At 46.4% G+C, this 17,749-nt stretch overlaps 2 protein-coding genes across 5 annotated transcripts in view; both read left to right on the top strand.

The window, feature by feature from the left end:
- Nucleotides 1-17,749, top strand: part of PIP5K1B (phosphatidylinositol-4-phosphate 5-kinase type 1 beta) — a 373,029-nt gene that overhangs the window by 56,322 nt on the left and 298,958 nt on the right. The gene's annotated exons all lie outside the window — the stretch shown is intronic.
- Nucleotides 10,654-17,654, top strand: PABIR1 (PP2A Aalpha (PPP2R1A) and B55A (PPP2R2A) interacting phosphatase regulator 1). The gene has a single exon (XM_049896721.1). The coding sequence runs from the start codon at nt 16,766-16,768 to the stop codon at nt 17,615-17,617; it is 852 nt and encodes a 283-aa protein (XP_049752678.1). The 5' UTR covers nt 10,654-16,765; the 3' UTR covers nt 17,618-17,654.

Below are 17,749 nucleotides of genomic sequence, written 5' to 3' on the forward strand. Positions count from 1 at the left end.
ATATGGAGTTGTTATGCGCCAGAATAGACCTGATGGCACCCGATGACAACAACATAATGATTGCACATCCAGGAAGTAGAGAATCAAGTGAAAAATTATTAGAAACAAAGGAAGTCAGTAAGATGTGTGGCTGGTTATAACTGGGGTGGTGGGAAGAGGTGGGAGGAGAAGGAAAAACTGGATACATTCATAATCCACTCGGACAAGCTTCAAGGCCTCAGGTCTGCTGTGGCCGATCATCATTGCCCACCATGACTTGTATTCACAGGACGTACACCTGGCCCCATGCTGAGCACCGGAGCTCACTCATTTGCCTATAAGACATGGCTGCCACTTTCTCTTAGGGATCATGAGGCCAGAGACAGGGGTTTGATATAAATGAAATGACAGAGCACCTTATGGAAAGAAGAATGTTCAAGCACCTGAAGACAAATAACAGTCTTGGGGAAAGAGGGCAAAGACTGTAATGAGATAAAAGAATGGCTTGTGTGTTGCTATGATGCTGAACAGGTTTCAGCGGAGCGTCCAGACTCAGATAGACTAGGAAGAAAGGCCTGGTGATCTAATTCCAAAAATTAGCCAATGAAAACCCTATGGATGACAACAGAATATTGTCTAATATAGTGCTGGAAGATGAGCCCCCACTTGGAAGACACTCAAAATACACAGTGGCCACAATGGACACAAACATACTGAAGCTCAAGAAGATGGTGCAGGACTGGGCAAGGTTTCATTCTGTTATACTTGGGGTCACCATGAATCAGAGCCAACCCCACAGCAGCTAACAACAACTATATGATGATGATGTTGATGACGACATTGTCTGGTGAAAAGTTTCTTGGTTGTAAGGGCTGGAGGAATCTACTGTCTTAGATGTCTAGTTTTTAAGAGCAGAATAAAGAAGAAAATTCTGTACCACTTCCTAATAAGCGGGAACTTTCAGATGGCTGAACTCCATAGGCGGTCAAAATTCATTTCCAACCCACAAATTGAGCAGAGTCGTGTAGATAAGGCAAACCTAGATTACAGTTGCATTCAGTTTATGAATTAGTGATTCCAGAGGAGATGGCAGTCGAGAAACTTGCCCCTTGGTGCTCATTGTTTTCGGTGCACTCACTTGCCACACTCAGGGCAAAGTAAAGCTGTGGGAAAGGAGAAGGACTTAATGAACTGCACAGCACCGTATAGAAACAAACCTCTGTGGGGTCACTAAGAGTCTCAATTGACTCGATAGCAATGGTTTTTTTTTTTTTTGGTTAGCTTAAAATGTCTTGGAGATTAGCTAACTCTTGACTGTGCAGTTGTCACCTTCTAAAGCCAAAATCCCCTGAGGCACATGCCTTCTGAATCTTTAGGTTTGGGGCAGCAGCTTCTCTGGAACCTTCTACCTGCTCCTCAAAGCATATCATTGTTAGTTGCTGTTGAGTCGCTGTGACTCAACGGTAGGCGATTCAGAATGAAACGTTGCAAAGTCCTGTGTCATCTTCATGATCTTTAGTGTGTTTGTGTCCATTGCTGTGACTGTTGTAGTGCCTTCTAACCTAGGGGCTCATTTTCTAGCACTGTATCAGACAATGTCCTCTTGTCATCCCCTGGGCTTTCATTGGCTAATTTTCAGAAGTAGGCTGCCAGGCCTTTTTCTTCCTAGTCTGCCTTCGTCTGGAAGCGCTGCTGAAACCTGTCCACCATGGGTGACCATGCAGGTATTTGAAATAGTGACAAAGCTTCCAGCACCACAGCAACATGCAAGCCACCACAGTAAGACAGACTGACAGACGGGTGGTGGCCTCAAAATGTACCTGCCAGTTACATGGAGGGAAAGGCACCTTGAGGAGTAATGACCACTGAGACTTCATGAATCCTTTTCTGGTTTCTTCCCCTTTAGTTTTCTTATTTTGTCTGCCAGAGACTGGGTTCCACCTGTTTGTCAGGAACGGCCAAATGCTTGTCCCTGTGCACTGGATTGCATGCCAAGTTCAGTAGCATGGCAGCGGTAATTCAAAACATGGGTTAAGATGAATACATATCAATAAGCCTCTGGGATTAGCCCAGTTGAAAAGTTCAGCACCACTGGGGTAGAAAGCCCATCCTGATGGGGATTAACAAGTAGCTTGCAGCAGGGAGCAGTATTTAATGACCTGGCCACATTGTTAGCTTCTGATGGCTTCTCTATGCCGTGGTACCCATCTCTTCCCAGACACACAGACTCAGATCATCAGGACCTTTGAAATGTAGTTTTGTTTATTTCTCCTTCTCAGAAACTGACTACCAGATTGCATCTTTCAACTGACATTCTTTCCACCACATTCTAAAAATTACTACATTCGTTAATGGTGGTGGAAAAATTTGAAAAAAGATCGTGAGAACAGTTGCGTAACCTGAAGAATGCAGTAGTGACACTGAGTTGTACACGTAGAAATGGTTAAACTGCTGTATATTTTGTTGAGTACATTTTCACCAATAAAATGATTTTTTAAAATTACTATATTCCACTCCTCCAAAGATTAAACGTAAAATTACCATATGATCCAGAAATTCCACACCTGGGTATAGACCCAGCAGTCTTGAAAGCAAGGACACAAACAGATACTTGTACCCCAGTGTTCGTTGCACCACTGTTTGTGATAGTCAAAAGGTGGTAACAACCCAAGGGCCCTTCAGCAGATGAATGGATAAACAAAATGTGGTTTATACACACAATGGAATGTTATTCAGCCATGAAGAGACATGAAGTCCTGCTACATGGTACGACATGGATGAATCTTGAAAACAGCATGCTAAGTGAAATAAGCCAGACACAAGACAAATATTGTATGATCTTACTTATATGAAATATTAAGAACAGGCAAATGCGTAGAGACCAAAGTTGATTAGTGGTTTCCAGGATCTTGGGAGAGCCCTGGTGACAAAGTGGCTAAGAACTTGGCTAGTAACCAAAAGGTCAGCTGTTCGAATCCACCAGACACTCCTTGGAAACCCTATGGGGCAGTTCTACTCTGTCCTAGAGGGTCACTATGAGTCAGAATTGACTCGACGGTAACGGGTACTGAGTTTCCATGTGGAACGATGACAAACTTTTGGGAACAGACAGTGGTGATAGCTGTACAGCACGGTGAATGAACTAATGCACTGAACTGTACACTTAAAATGGTTAAAACAGTAAATCTGTGTAACCACAAAAAAAAAAAAATTAAAACAAAAAAATACTACAGTCTTGGGGTAGAAGATGAAGAGAGAATTTTCTTGTACAGAATTAAACTGAAAACAAGACAGTGCCCTGGTGAGGCAGTCAGTGGAAAAAGGGGGGATGGTCATTTTGTGATCATTGTTATTAACCCAAACAAACCAAACTCATTACTGTTGAGTCAATTCTGACTCTTAATGACCCTATAGAACAGGCTAGAACTGCCCCATAGAGCTTCCAGGGAACAGCTGGTGGATTCCGCCTGCTGACCTTTTGGTTAGCAGCCAAGCTCTTAACCACTGTGCCACCAAGGCTCCATCATTGTTGTTACAAAAAAAAAACAAAAACAAAAACAAAAACCGAATCAAACCCTTTGCTGTTGAGTTGCTTCTGACTCATAGTGACCGTAGGACGCAGTAGAACTGCCCCACAGGGTTTCCGAAGAGCGCCTGGTGGATTCAAACTGCAACCTTTGGTTAGCAGCTGAGCTCTTAATCACTACCCCACCAGAAACGGTTTGTTAGGTGCCAAGAAATCAATTCCAACTCCTAGCAACCATATATGACAGGGGAGAACTGCCCCATAGGGTTTCCAAGGCTGTAATCTTTACAGGAAGGCCTGGTGGCACAGTGGTTAAGAACTCTGCTCCTTGGAAAGGCTATGGAGCAAGTCTCCTTTATCCTATAGAGTGGATGGACTTGACAGCAATGGATTTTTTTTTTTTAATCTTTACAGAGGCAGACTGCCAGATCTTTCTCCCACAGAGCTGCTGGGTGGGCTGGAACCACCAGCCTTTTCGTTAATAGCCAAGGGTTTAACTGCACCACTAAAAAAAAAACCACTAGGGCTCCTTTTTGTGGTCCTGGCATTGAGTATTTTACTAGAGAGACACCTGTTTGTACAGGGCCTTTCCTGTTGACCTATCATGGACATCATGTCATTTGATCCTTACAGCAAAGAGGCTGTGTCCCCACTTTATTAATGAGAACAGTGAAGCCTGGAGAGACAGAGAGCCTTGTCCAAGGTTACAGTGCTGGATGGAAGTAGGTAGTCTGAGTCCAGGTTTATACTTTCTTTGCTCTAATCCTGCTGTGCACAAGTAGGTTGAGTCTTTCTAAAGTTTCCCAAAAACTCCACCCAAATGGGAGGCCCAGCTATATAGATCCAACTAGATTGACAGCATCTGCATGTTTTAAGGTTCACCCTATTCCCCTGTTCACTATCCATAAGGCCGTTCCTCCTCCCCTCGTCTTGCCTGATGGATGATGTCAGGAGTGAACCTGATTAATCTCTCAAGGGAGTGATAGCGGGCAGACCGGGAGGAGCATACAGCCATAGAAAAGGGAAGCGGAGAACCGACCATGTCGTTGTTGTCAGCTGCTGTGGAATTGGTCCCCAACTCATGGTGACCTCACGCACCATGGAACGAAATGCCACCCAGTCGTGCACCATCCCCATGATCAGTTGGGGATCAGAAGGTTGTGATCCATAAGGTTTTTGTTGACTGGTACTTAGAAGTAGATCTTCTCTAGGCCTTTCTTCCTAGTCTGTCTTAGTCTGAAAGTCCCGCTAAAACCACCACAGCAACATGCAGGCCTCCCCTGACAGAGGGTGGTGGCTGCGCATGGGTATGTTGGCTGGAATCGAACCTGACTCTCCATCATGGAAGGGAGGCATCCTACTGCTGAACCACCGCTGCTCTCTGAACTGGTCATACTGTTGGATGAAGGCCTAGGGACAGTCAGACGCCAAACAGAGGGCGCTGAGAAATGGGCATTGCCTAAAATGTTTGAAACGGCTTAGGAACAAGGAGCAATATCATTTTTCTATTTTATTCAAAAGACTTAAGGGAGTAGAGGGTGGAGGGTGGATGGCTATTTTGAATACCTCTTCCCTGATAGTCCCCCATGAAAAAATTGCAGGAAGTACTACAATTCACATTTTTTTATTTACTTGAACGTCGCTGTGGGCCTAGATTGTAAATGTCTTCCATCAGTTGTTGGAGGTCTTTTTCTTTCCTTTCGCTTCCTCCACATGGTGAATGTGACTCCATGGAAGAGGTATGATGGCTTTTAGGTGTAATAAAAAGTGAACGCTCAGAGGCGTCGGCAGCCCCTCAGTAAACTCCTAAGCCTTATTGTTGCTTTAAAGCTTCAAGAACTGCGCTGGGCAGCTCGAGGGCAGAGATCACAGACGATATCTGCGTTTAGTACCAGTGGTTGTGGAGTCAGTTCTGACTCATGGAAGCCCCATGTGTTTCAGAATGGAACTGTTCCATGGGATTTGCAAGGCTGTGTCCTTTTCAGAAGCAGATTGCCAGGCCTTTCTTCCGAGGTGCCTCTGGGGTGGGTTTGAACTGCCAACCTTTCAGTTAGTAGCTGAGTGCTGTCTTAGTTGTCTAGTGCTGCTATAGTAGAAATACCACAAGAGGATGGCTTTAAGAAAAAGAGGTTTATTCCTTCACTGTCTTGGAGATAAAAGTCAGAATTCAGGGTGCCAGCTCCAGCGGAAGGCTTTCTCTCTCTGTGGCCTCTGGGGGAAGGTCCTTGTCATCAATCTTCCCCTGGTCTAGTAGCTTCTCAGCCCAGGGTCTCTGAATCCAAAGGACATGCTCTGCCCCTGGCTCTCATTTCTTGGTGGTATGAGGTCCCTATCCTCTCTGCTCACTTCTCTCTTTTTTATCTCAAAAGGGATTGACTCAAGATACAACCTAATCCTGTAGATTGAGTCCTGGCTCATTAACATAACTGCCTCTAACCCTACCTCATTAACATCATAGAGGTTAGGTGCGGTGTAATTAATTACTTTTGTGTGTGGCCTTTCTAGCTGCAGTCTTGTAACTCCCACCCAGGTGATTGGGCAGGGCTCTGTGATAGGGTACTTGTGACCCACCAAAGGGATTGGTCAGTTTTGCCTAAAAAAAGAGCCAGTTCCAGAGCAGAGAGGAGAATCCCACCACTGCCAGGGAAGAATGGTCAGGAGCTGGCATGTCCTCTGGACCTGGGATCCCTGTGCTGGGAGGCTCCTGGGACCAGGGAACAGACATAGAGAGAGCTGTAACCCTAAAGATGGTGAGAAGTAGTGTCAGGAGAGACCCGGCAGCAGGAGGTGGCTCGATGGGCTTCGTGGCCCACGAAGAAAGAAAGCTGCGTGCCTTTGGGCAGAGGCCTAGGGCCAGGGTGAGCATGGCTGGGTAGAGGCTGTCCTGATGAAGGAACTGTATCCTTGAGTGTTCCTGAGCCTAAACTGTAAACTGTTACTTCCCTAATAAGCCCCATAATTGTAAGCATGGCCTGTGAGTTTGGTGTGGCCACTGCAATGAATTATCAAATCCGGCAGAGAAGTAGAAAGTGCCATGGGAGGGACAGTTTGTGTCAGAATTGGTAAAGATGGCGGAGAGAGGAGGTGTGTCCGACCTCTGCCTCATAGGAATCAGCCTTGGGCTATTGGTCTTGGTTCTGCTTCCCCCTTGTGGGGTTGGAGGAAGTCAGATACCACCCCCGCGCCATTTTTACGTTAGGATTTACAGCACATAGGATAATCACATCAGATCACAAAATGGTGGACAACCACACAATACTGGGAATCATGGCCTAGCCGAGTTGACAGACATTTTGGGGAACACAGTTCAATCCGTAACAAGCACTTAACCATTTGCACTTCCCAGGGGCTCCTTTGCATTTAGTAGGTTCTCAGTAGTTGTTTGTGGGCAATTATAGAATGGTTGATAACAGCTTCTAAGCTCATCCACGAGATAATCTCTTCTTCCACCGTGATAACAAAATGTGTCCCGTACTTAAACATAATCCCTGCTCTCCACGTATGTTCTCACAGCCCCTGCCGAGTTCCACTGACACTCCTTTGACTCTGTGCCATTTCATGAATTATGCTGGGAGGATACCGCTGTGAAGGCAACCGAGCCAACTTTGATTGAGCAGCCTACACAGAGAGTGCAGTTGAGAAAGTCACAGGCAGTAAAAAGGGCTTCATTTCCTTCTTGCTGGCTCTTTAGAAGTCACTCACTTCGAAGGCACTGTGGAAACGGGGGCAAGAAGAGCTGATGGTACCCTGGGTGATCGGCAACCAGCCTCACACATCTCCAGTGTTTATGTGAGGGTGCTGGGGCCTCATGGTATTTAGACCCCCAATGAGATGGAGCCTGAGTGTGTGTGTGTGTGTGTGGTTGGTGTGTGTTTCTCTCTCCTTTCTACTGTCAAGGCCAGCTAGCTGCTCTTCCACTGACCCTTTTCTGTCAGATTTAGGAGTTCAGCATCCCAGTTGAGAGTTAGGCTTATGGTTAGTGTTTGAACTTAAACTTACTTCCAATTGACATGCATTGCCAGGTCTTCACGTCTTATTCTGTTCTATAGTTCTCATTTAAGGGGCCCTGGTGGCGCAGTGGTTAAGAGCTCGGCTGCTAACCAAAAAGTCAGCAGTTTGAATCCTCCAGCTGTTCCTTGAAAACCCAATGGGACAGTTCTACTGTGTCCTATAGGGTCGCTGTGAGTCAGAATCAACTTGGCGGCAACAGGTTTGGTTTTGGTTTTGGTGGGGCAAGTTAAACGCTTGGCTGCTAACCGGAAGGTTAGTGGTTAGAACTAACCAGCGGCTCAGTGGGAGAAAAGATCCGGCCATTTGCTCCCATAAAGATTACAGCCTAGGAAACCCAATGAGACAGTTCTGCTTTGTCATATGGGGTCACTGTGAGTTGAAATAGACTCAATGGCCCCCAACAACACTTCCCCATTTACATTCCATGTACCCATGCTGTTTTTTCTATATTAAAAACATTTTTGAGTTCTAACTTATATACAGTATAGTATATAAATCTCAAGTATTCAGTTCAGTGAATTTTTACATTTGTGTAGACTGTACTAGCAGCACCCAGATCAGAATTTGGGTCATTTCCTTTTTACCCCTCCCTCACTGATAGTCAGTGATCCCAAGGGTGACCAACTGTTTGGACTTCTCTTTCCATAGATTGGTTTTGGCTCCTCTTGAACTTCATGAAAATGGAGTTGTAGAATATGTACTCCTTTGTGTTTGATTTCATTCATTTAATGTTATACTGTGATCCATCTATGTTGCTGAGTGTAGAATTCCATTGTATAATTTATTCACCATTCTCCTGGTTATGGGCATCCGGGTTTTCTCTAGTTTTTAGTTATTACTGATTATGCTACCAGGGATGTCCTCGTACATGTCTTTTGATGGACATAAGCACTCATTTCTGTTGGGTAGATACCGGGAGGAAACCCTGGAAGTGTAGTGGTTAAGTGCTACAGCTGCCAACTGAAAGGTCATCAGTTCAAATCCACCAGGCGCTCCTTGGAAACTATGGGGCAGTTCTACTCTGTCCTGTAGAGTCGCTATGAGTTGGAATTGACTCAACAGCAATGTGTGGGTTATATACCAGGAGTAGAATTGGTTAGTGATAGGGCATGCATATGTTTTCTTTTGGTGTTGTTGTAAGGTGCCCTCTAGTCATTTCCGACTCGTAGTGACCCTGTGTACAACAGAATGAAACACTGCCAGGTCCTCCAGCATCCTCACAGTCATTGTTATGCATAAGCCCATTGTTGCAGCCACTGTGTCAGCCTGTCTCATTGAGGGTGTTCCTCTTCTTCACTGACCCTCTACTTTACCAAGCATGATGTCCTTCTACATTTTCCCAAAGTAGCTGTACCAATTAACACTCCTTTAGTTCCTGTACTTTCAAAGTGCAATTTTCCTCTGTAACATTTTTATTCTAGGATGGCAGTGCTAGTTGATGTTGTATGTTGAAGTATCTGCCAGTCCATCGCAGATTACATACACACACACATTTGTATTTCACATTCATTCACTGTGTATCCGTAGGTGAATATTTGCCTTGTCTTACACTTGAGGGGAAACTCTGGTGGCATAGTGGTTAAGAGCTACTGCTGCTAACCAAAAAAAGGTCAGCAGTTCAAATCCACCAGGCACTCCTTGGAAACCCTATGGGGCAGTTCTACTCTGTCCTTTAGGGTCACAATGAGCTGGAATCGACTCAACGACAGTGGATTTGGTGGTTTTGGATTATGCTTGGGGAATGCTGAATATACCCTGGACTGCCAGGAGAACAAACAAATCTGTCTTGGAGGAAGTACAGCCAGGATATTCCTTAGAAGTGAGGATGGTGAGGCTTTGACTTGCTTACTTTGGACATGTTATCAGGCGGGATCAGTCCCTGGAGAAAGATACCATGCTTGGTAAAGTAGAGGGCCAGCGAAAAAAAGGAAGACCCTCAACCAAATGGATTGACATGGTGGCTGCAACAATGGGCTCAAACATACCCACTATTGTGATGACAGTGCAAGACCGGGTCATGTTTCATTCTTTTATATGTAGGGTCGCTGTGAGTCCAACCCAGCGCCACAGCACCTAACAACAACGTGCTTGGAGGTTCATAGTGAATAATTGCCCTTAGGAATTAAAAGGACATTGTCTGTAACTTTAAAAAAGCGAATATTAATCGGAATAAAGTTTGACTATTGAGTAGATGTCTGGTTTTGTGACTCAGGAGTGAGCATGAATGCCCAGTGTTTGCATGTGGTATGTAATTCATACTCGGACTGAAGCCGGAAGGCCGAATTGACTCAAGAAAGGTCCACTGGATCCGCCTTTGGCATCAGTCATTTGCAACAGGCTGAAATGCACATTATGGCTGCTATTTTCTCTCACTTATCTTTGATTTCTTTGAGAGGAAGCAGTAGCTCAATATATTAAACACTGATTAGCATCCTCTGTGCTGGGCATTTTAATTCTATCAAGTATATCTCAGCCTATGGCTGAAAAAGACTGGAAACCAGGGCCTCAGTTTCTTAGTTTATGTAACAGATGTAACCCACCTGCAGGGGCTGATGAACAGTATAATTAACAATTATGACCTCCATGTGAGAGAAAGAATCACCCAAGTAAGGCTGACTTAGAGCCAGCCTAGAGAAGCCTGGATCGCCTGGATATTCAAATAATAGTTCTCCCCTCTTTTGGATAAAGCTACATTTGTACTGCTGGTGCTGCTTATAAGGGAAGGTCAGGGATGCCTCTCAGCCAATGACATTGGAGCAGAGCCGTGAAGGGATTAAACCAAAAACCAAACCCGCTGCTGCCCAGTCAATTGCTACTCATAGTGACCCTATAGGACAGGGTAGAACTGCCCTGTAGGGTTTCCGAGGCTGTAAATCTTTACAGAAGCAGACTGCCACATCTTTCTTCCTCTGAGTGGCTGGTGGGTTTGAACCGCTGGCCTTTCAGTTAGCAGCCGAGTGCTTAACCACTGTACCACCTGGGCACCTCTGACTAGATTAAGCACCGTGGATACCTGGAAGAAGACTAACCAATGTGGAGGGGAGCATGCCTGGTGGGCAGAAGAGCAGTGAGGGGCCTCTTTGGCTGGAGGGGAGGGAGGCGGGGTCAGAGGAACAGCAAGAGCCCAACTTAGACAAGGCTCAGGAGGCCACCATCATGACCTCAGCTTTTTCCTAAGTGGGAATCCACAGCAGAAGCGTTTGCTCAGGGAAATGACATGAGTCAACTTTTTTTAAAGGATTGCTTTGAAGATTGGGTGGAGAGCTGATTGCAAAGACAGGGTGGAAACAGGGAAGCCAGTTAAGTTCTCTGATAGATGTACTCAAGCAAGAGCCAAGTGGCATAGATGTTTCATCACTGTGTTTTATTGGTAATAAAATTACAACCAGTAATTGTGTTCTTCGAGACTTAGACAATGTCTGGCACATCCCAGCCACCTTAGTAAGGTAATGATTAAAACCCCTTGCTCTCGAGTCAATTCCGACTCACAGTGACCCCATAGGGCAGAATAGAACTGCCCCATAGGGTTTCCAAGGAGCGGCTGGTGGATTCCAACTGCCGACTTTTTGGGTAGCAGCTGAGCTCTTAACTACTTCGCCACCAGGACTCTTTAGGTAATGATTTAGTAATCTGCAAATTAATATTATGGATATTAAGGAGCCCTGGTAGTGTAGCACAGTTCGACTCTGATACTCACGGGGTCACCATGAGTCAGAGTTGACCAGACAATAACTGGAGGGATTGTTTCAAGTGCCTGGCAGGTAGGAGGCACTTGGAAAACGTCGGTCCTTTTCCCTTTCTGTTCTTCCATGTCACTGCATCCTTGATCCACCTGCCGCATCCTGAAGCTCAGACCTCGTTATGCCATTCCTCTTGTCAAAAATCTACCTTGGCTCCCTATTGCCTCACAGACTAAATACAGGCACTTTTGCCTGGTGTTCAATGCTCCATTCCCTGACTCCGACTTCCATCTCCAACTTTTTCCCGTTACTTATTCTTCTCCATGTATTTGATGTGTTAGCCGATGTCATGGATTGAATTGTGTCCCCCAAAATATCTGTCAACTTGGCTAGGTCATGATTCCCAGTATTGCATGATTGCCCACCATTTTGTCATTTGATGTGATTTTCATATGTGTTTTAATCCTACCTCTACTCGATGGCAATGGGTTTTTTTTTATGATGTTAATGAGGTGGGATTAGTGGCAGTTATGTTAATGAGGCAGGACTCAAGATTAGGTTCTATCTTAAGCCAATCTCTTTTGAGGTATAAAAGAGAGAGGTGAGGAGAGAGACCTCGCCAAGAAAGAAGCACTGGGAGCATAGCGTGTCCTTTGGACTCGGGGTCCCTTTGCTGAGAAGCTCCTTGACCAGGGAAGATTAATGACAAAGACCTTCCCCCAGAACCAACAAAGAGAGAAAGACTTCCCCTGGAGCTGGAACCCTGAATGCAGACTTGTAGCCTCCTAGACTGTGAGAGAGTAAATTTCTCTTTGTTAAAGCCATCCACTTGTGGTATTTCTGTTATAGCAGCACTAGGTGACTAAGATGGCCAAATTCACTCCTTTGTATTTACTTCTGCTGCCACTTCTATATGAAATGCCATCTCTCACTTCAAAGCCTCTTTCAAGTGCCATTCACAAAGCTGTTAGTAATCTGCAAGGTCACCGTATTTGGAGTAGGCAGCATCGTGCCCAGAGAGCCCAAGTTCTCTGCCACTTTCTGGGAACGCTGCTTAACCTCTGTGTCTCAGCTTTCCTTGTAAAATGGGGGTAATGATAACACCTACCTCGTAGAGTTGTTGGGAGGATTAAATGAGATACTACTCACGAAGCACTTTGAATAGTAGTGCCTAGCACTTGGAAAGCTTAAATCAGTTTCTATAATTGTAGGCATGAATAACTGACATTATTTTACCATCAAAACCAAAGACCAAACCCATCGCTGTCGAGTCAATTCCAACTCATAGTGTCCCTATAGGACAGAGTAGAACCACCCCATAGGGTTTCTAAGGCTGGTGGATTCAAACTGCCGACCTTTTGGTTAGCAGCCAACCACTATGCCACCGGGGCTCCATTTTTTTTTTTTTTTTTTTTTACCATCAAGGGCATCAAATTAAAATTTGTTTGAGACACAGCAAAAAGAGATGTGGGCTAGGAACCAAGAGACCTGGACTCTAGTCCTGGTCCCCACTGCTAATCAGCCGTGTGATGGTGAATATGTCATTTTCCTCTCTGCATCTTATTTCCTTTAGCTGCAAAAACTGCTGGGGTTGGACAAAAGTCTCTAAGCTCTGTTTCAGTTCAAGGAGCCATATAGGTGTCTAAAAGCCACTCCAATGCAACACGACCAAACAGAAATCCTAATTTCCACTCCTAAGTGCTTGACTACTAGGCGAATGGTTGTCTGTTCCAACGCACCCAGAGATCCTTCAGGAGACACGCCTGGGGATCTGCTTCCGAAAGGTCACAGCTTCAAAAACCCTATGGAGCCGATCTACTCTGCACATATCCAGTCGCCATGAGTCAGAGTCAACTTGACGGCAACTGGGGGGGGGCCCAGGAAGAGGATTTTAGGACTGCACCCATATGCCATGAAGAGTTTTGTGGGCTTTACTTGATTTCCAGGAGTCCTTGGGTGCTGCAAATGGCTAAGTGCTCAACTACTAGCTAAAAAGGTTGGCAATTTGAACCCACCCAGAGGCTCTTTGGAAGACAGGTGTAGTGATCTGCTTCCGAAAGGTCACAGCCTTGAAAACCCTGGGGAGCACAGTTCTACTCTGCACACATTGGTGTGAGTCAGAATCAACTCAACAGAGCAAACAACAAATTGCTGCTTCCCTGGCTTTCCTCATCTCAGTAAATGGCACCACCGTATTCTCGGTTTAAGTAAACAATTTATGAGTTATTGTCTTAATCATCTAGTGTTGCTTTAACAGAAATACCACAAATGGATGGCTTTAATAAACAGAAGTTTATTCTCTCCCAGCTTAGCAGGCTAGAAGTCTGAATTCAGGGCGCTGGCTCTAGCAGAAGGCTTTTTCTTTCTGTTGGCTCTGGGGGAAGGTCCCTGTCATCAATCTTTCCCTGGTCTGGGAGCTTTTTAGCACAGGGACCCTGGATCCAAAGGATGCGCACGGATCCTGACTCTGCTTTCTTGGTGGTGGGAGGTTCCTGTGTCTCTCTGTTTGCTTCTCTCTTTTCTATCTGAAAAGAGATCGACTCAAAATACAACCAAATCCTGTAGATTTAGTCCTGCCTCATTAACATAACTGCCTCTAATCCTGCCTCATTAACATCATAGAGGTTAGGATTTACAACACATAGGAAAATCACATCGGATGACAAAATGGTGGACAGCTACACAATACTGGGAATCATGGCCTAGCTATATTGACACGTATTTTGGGGGGACACAATTCAATTCATGACAATGCTGCTTCCTCGGCTTTCCTCACCTCAGTAAATGGCACCACCATCTTCCCAGTTTAAGTAGAAAACTTACGAGTTATCTTTGAATTATCTATTTCTTTCACCTTCTAAATCTAACCCATTCGCATGCCCTATTGTTTCTACTTCCAAAACATATCCTAAATCCATCTATTTCTCCCTGTGGTCACTGTTACAGCCCTAGTCCCAGTAATCTGTTGTCTGTGCTGTTGCCACAAACTCCTAATCCCTCTTTCTGCTTCCACTTTTGCCCTCTTTCAGTCTGTTTTCCATGGACTCAAAGTGACCTTTAAAACATAGGTCAGATAACGTGACTCCCTGTTTAAAACTCTCCAGTGGCTTCATGGTGCATTTGGAATGAACTCCAAACTCCTTGGCCCTCAAACCCCACTCTCTCCTTACCCTTTGACAGCACTCCACCCTTTTTCCTTTTCCTGCTAACTTACCAAACCCATGTCTGCCTTTGGGCCTTGTTGTTGGGTGCCATCGAGTCGATTTTCAACTCACAGGGATCCCACATGACAGAGTAGAATTGCTCCATAGGGTTTCCTAGGCTGTAATCTTTACAGAAAGGATCCCTAGTGGCGCAGTGGCTAAGCACTTGGCTGCTAACCAAAAGGTCAGCAGTTTGAACCCACCAGCAGCTTCATGGGTGAAAAGATCTGGCAATCTGTTCCTGTAAAGATTAACAGCCTTGGAAATCCTATGCGGCAATACTTCTCTGTCCTATAGGGTCACTCTGAGTTGGAATCAACTCAATGACAATGGTTTTTTTTTGTTTTAACTTTACAAAACCAGATCGCCAGGTCTTTCTTCTGCCTAGACACTGGGTGGGTTTGAACCACCAACCTTTCTGTTAGCAGACAGGCAATTAACTGTTGCACCACCGGGGCACCTTCTTTGGGTCTTAACACTTGCTATTCTCTCTGCTTGGAATACTCAGCCCGTAGATGTCTGCATGGCTTGCTGCTGCTTGTCATATAGAGCTCAGCTGTATCTAATTGCCCTCTCCTTTGGTCAGTAGGACTATATCACACCACCCTATTCTAGCTTTTCTGGTGTTTACCACTACTTGAAAATACCCTATTTATTTATTACCTCTCTTCCCCCTGTAGAAATTAAATGCCCTCATCATAAGGACTGTTTCCTAGCACGGAACCTAGCACAGGGTACCAAAAACCCATTGCTGTTGAGTCGATTCTGACTTATAGTGACCCTATAGGACAAAGTAGAACTGCCCCATAGGGTTTCCAAGGAGTGGCTGGTGGATTTGAACTGCGGACCTTTTGGTTAGCAGCCAGGCTTTTAACCGCTGCTGCACCAGGGCTCCAGCACATAGTAACAATGCAGAAAGAAACATGAGTGACTGAATATAAACCCAGTTTAACGATATCAAAGTTGATATTGATTACATGAGCCAAGTACATACAGTATCTTTGTTTCGAAACTGTGTGGCTTTATTGGCTTTCTCTTCATTCAATGCCTCATTCTTAGCGAACAAATGTTCGTGTATGCCACTGAGTAACTGAGTGACCTTATACGACAGAGTAGAACTGCCCCATAGGATTTCCTAGGCTGTAACCTTTACTGAAAGGAGCCTTGGTGGTGCAGTCGTTAGGTGCTAGGCTGCTAACAGAAAGGTTGGCTGTTGAATCCATCTGCAGCTCTTGGGGAGAAAGATGTGGCAGTCAGCTTCCATAAAGATTAGTCTTGGAAACCCTGTGGGACAGTTTAACTATGTTCTATAGGGTGGCTATGAGTCAGAATTGACGAAAGCAACAGGTTAATCTTTACAGAAGCATATCCCGGGTCTTTTCTTCAGGGGAGCCACTGGTGAGTTTGAATGAAGACCTTTCTCTTAGCAGCTGGCAGCGGAAGGCTTAACCCTTGCACCACGAGCTCATATACTTGTGCTGGACATATGGCTGTGAGTAAAACAACAGTAATACACTCAGGTGTTGTTTTTTTCTAACCTCCTAAGTAATTCTCAAGTTTACAGTTCTCTCCAGCTCACACACTGTGGCTGGTGTGCCGTCCAGTGGTTTCTGCCTTGACTAAAAGGCATTGCCTCCTTTCTGGTCTGTTTCCTGTCGGGTCTACTTTTCCAATAATCTGTTCTCCACACCACAGCCAGTCAGCTTTTCAGTCACTCTTTTACCCGCGCTTGAAAACCTTCGGAGTTTTCACTGTTCTCAGGAAAAAGCCCAGATCTTCTGTGGTCCATCACCTCTGTCCTGCCAACCCTCACTCATCACTCCATGCTTTCACTCCCCCTCCGCCTGGTTCCTGCCTACCACCTGGCTTCTCACCCTGACTTCCCGCTTCCTAGAAGGTTCCACCTCGCACCGTTTCGTCTACTTCTTCGGATCTCGGGTGATTGCCCCTTCCTCAGGGAAGACCTCCGCGATTAGATCAAGCCCAGCTCCCATCATACACTCTCACGCCACCAAGGGCCACTCCTCCAGAGCTCTTGTTTTATGTGCATACTCTCATGTATGTGACTGCTTTATTTACGTAGGTTAACGGGAGCTGGCGATCAGTAGCCGCTTGCGGAAGGAAGGCGCGGACGCCTTTCCCGCTCCTCTCTTCCCCCCTCCTCCTGGGCTGCGGCGCCGCGATTACGCACTAAGTCGGCGCCGCGGGGGCAGTCGTCGCAGGGCGCCTGCGCGAAGGGGTACGCATGCGCAGAGGGCCCGAGCCCGCTGACATTCTCGGTGGCGGTGGCTGCGGCGGCCCTGGGCTGCGGGGAATGGGTGTCCTAGGGCCCTGACTGAGCACGCCCCCGCCTCCCTGCCCCCGACATGGCTCAGGAGAAGATGGAGCTGGACCTGGAGCTGCCTCCGGGTGCAGGCGGGAGCCCGGCGGAGGGCGGCGGCGGGGGCCTGCGGAGGTCTAACAGCGCCCCCCTGATCCACGGCCTCAGTGACACCTCGCCGGTGTTCCAGGCCGAGGCGCCGAGCGCCAGGCGGAACAGCACGACGTTCCCGAGCCGCCACGGCCTGCTGCTGCCCGCCTCGCCCGTCCGCATGCACAGCAGCCGCCTACACCAGATCAAGCAGGAGGAGGGCATGGACCTCATCAACCGCGAGACGGTGCACGAGCGCGAGGTGCAGACCGCAATGCAGATAAGCCACTCCTGGGAGGAAAGTTTCAGCCTGAGTGACAACGACGTGGAGAAGTCCGCCTCCCCGAAGCGCATCGATTTCATCCCGGTGTCACCGGCGCCGTCGCCCACGCGGGGCATCGGGAAGCAGTGTTTTTCACCATCCTTGCAAAGTTTTGTGAGTAGCAATGGATTGCCTCCCAGCCCTATTCCCAGCCCGACGACCCGATTTACGACCCGGCGGAGCCAGAGCCCCATCAACTGCATTAGGCCAAGTGTTCTTGGACCATTAAAAAGAAAATGTGAAATGGAAACTGAATATCAGCCAAAGAGATTTTTCCAGGGCATCACCAATATGCTTTCGTCTGACGCTGCGCAGCTGTCAGATCCCAGCGTGTGTGTATCTTCGGATACCCTGGATGGAAACAGCAGCAGTGCCGGCTCTTCCTGTAACTCGCCGGCGAAGGTCAGCACGACCACCGACTCTCCTTTGTCGCCTGCCCAGGCGGCCTCTCCATTTATTCCTGTAGACGAACTTTCATCCAAGTGATGCGCCCACCCCGAGACTTTGGGTTTTTTTTTTTTTTGCAATGGGGAGTGAAACAAAAAATCAAGTTGGAGCAAGCACTGAACTTTGTTGATTAATTTGAGGCTATTTCCTATTTAACCCTTTTCCTTTTTT

The sequence above is a fragment of the Elephas maximus genome, chromosome 9 (assembly GCF_024166365.1).
Source record: "Elephas maximus indicus isolate mEleMax1 chromosome 9, mEleMax1 primary haplotype, whole genome shotgun sequence".
Taxonomy (NCBI): Eukaryota; Metazoa; Chordata; class Mammalia; order Proboscidea; family Elephantidae; genus Elephas; species Elephas maximus.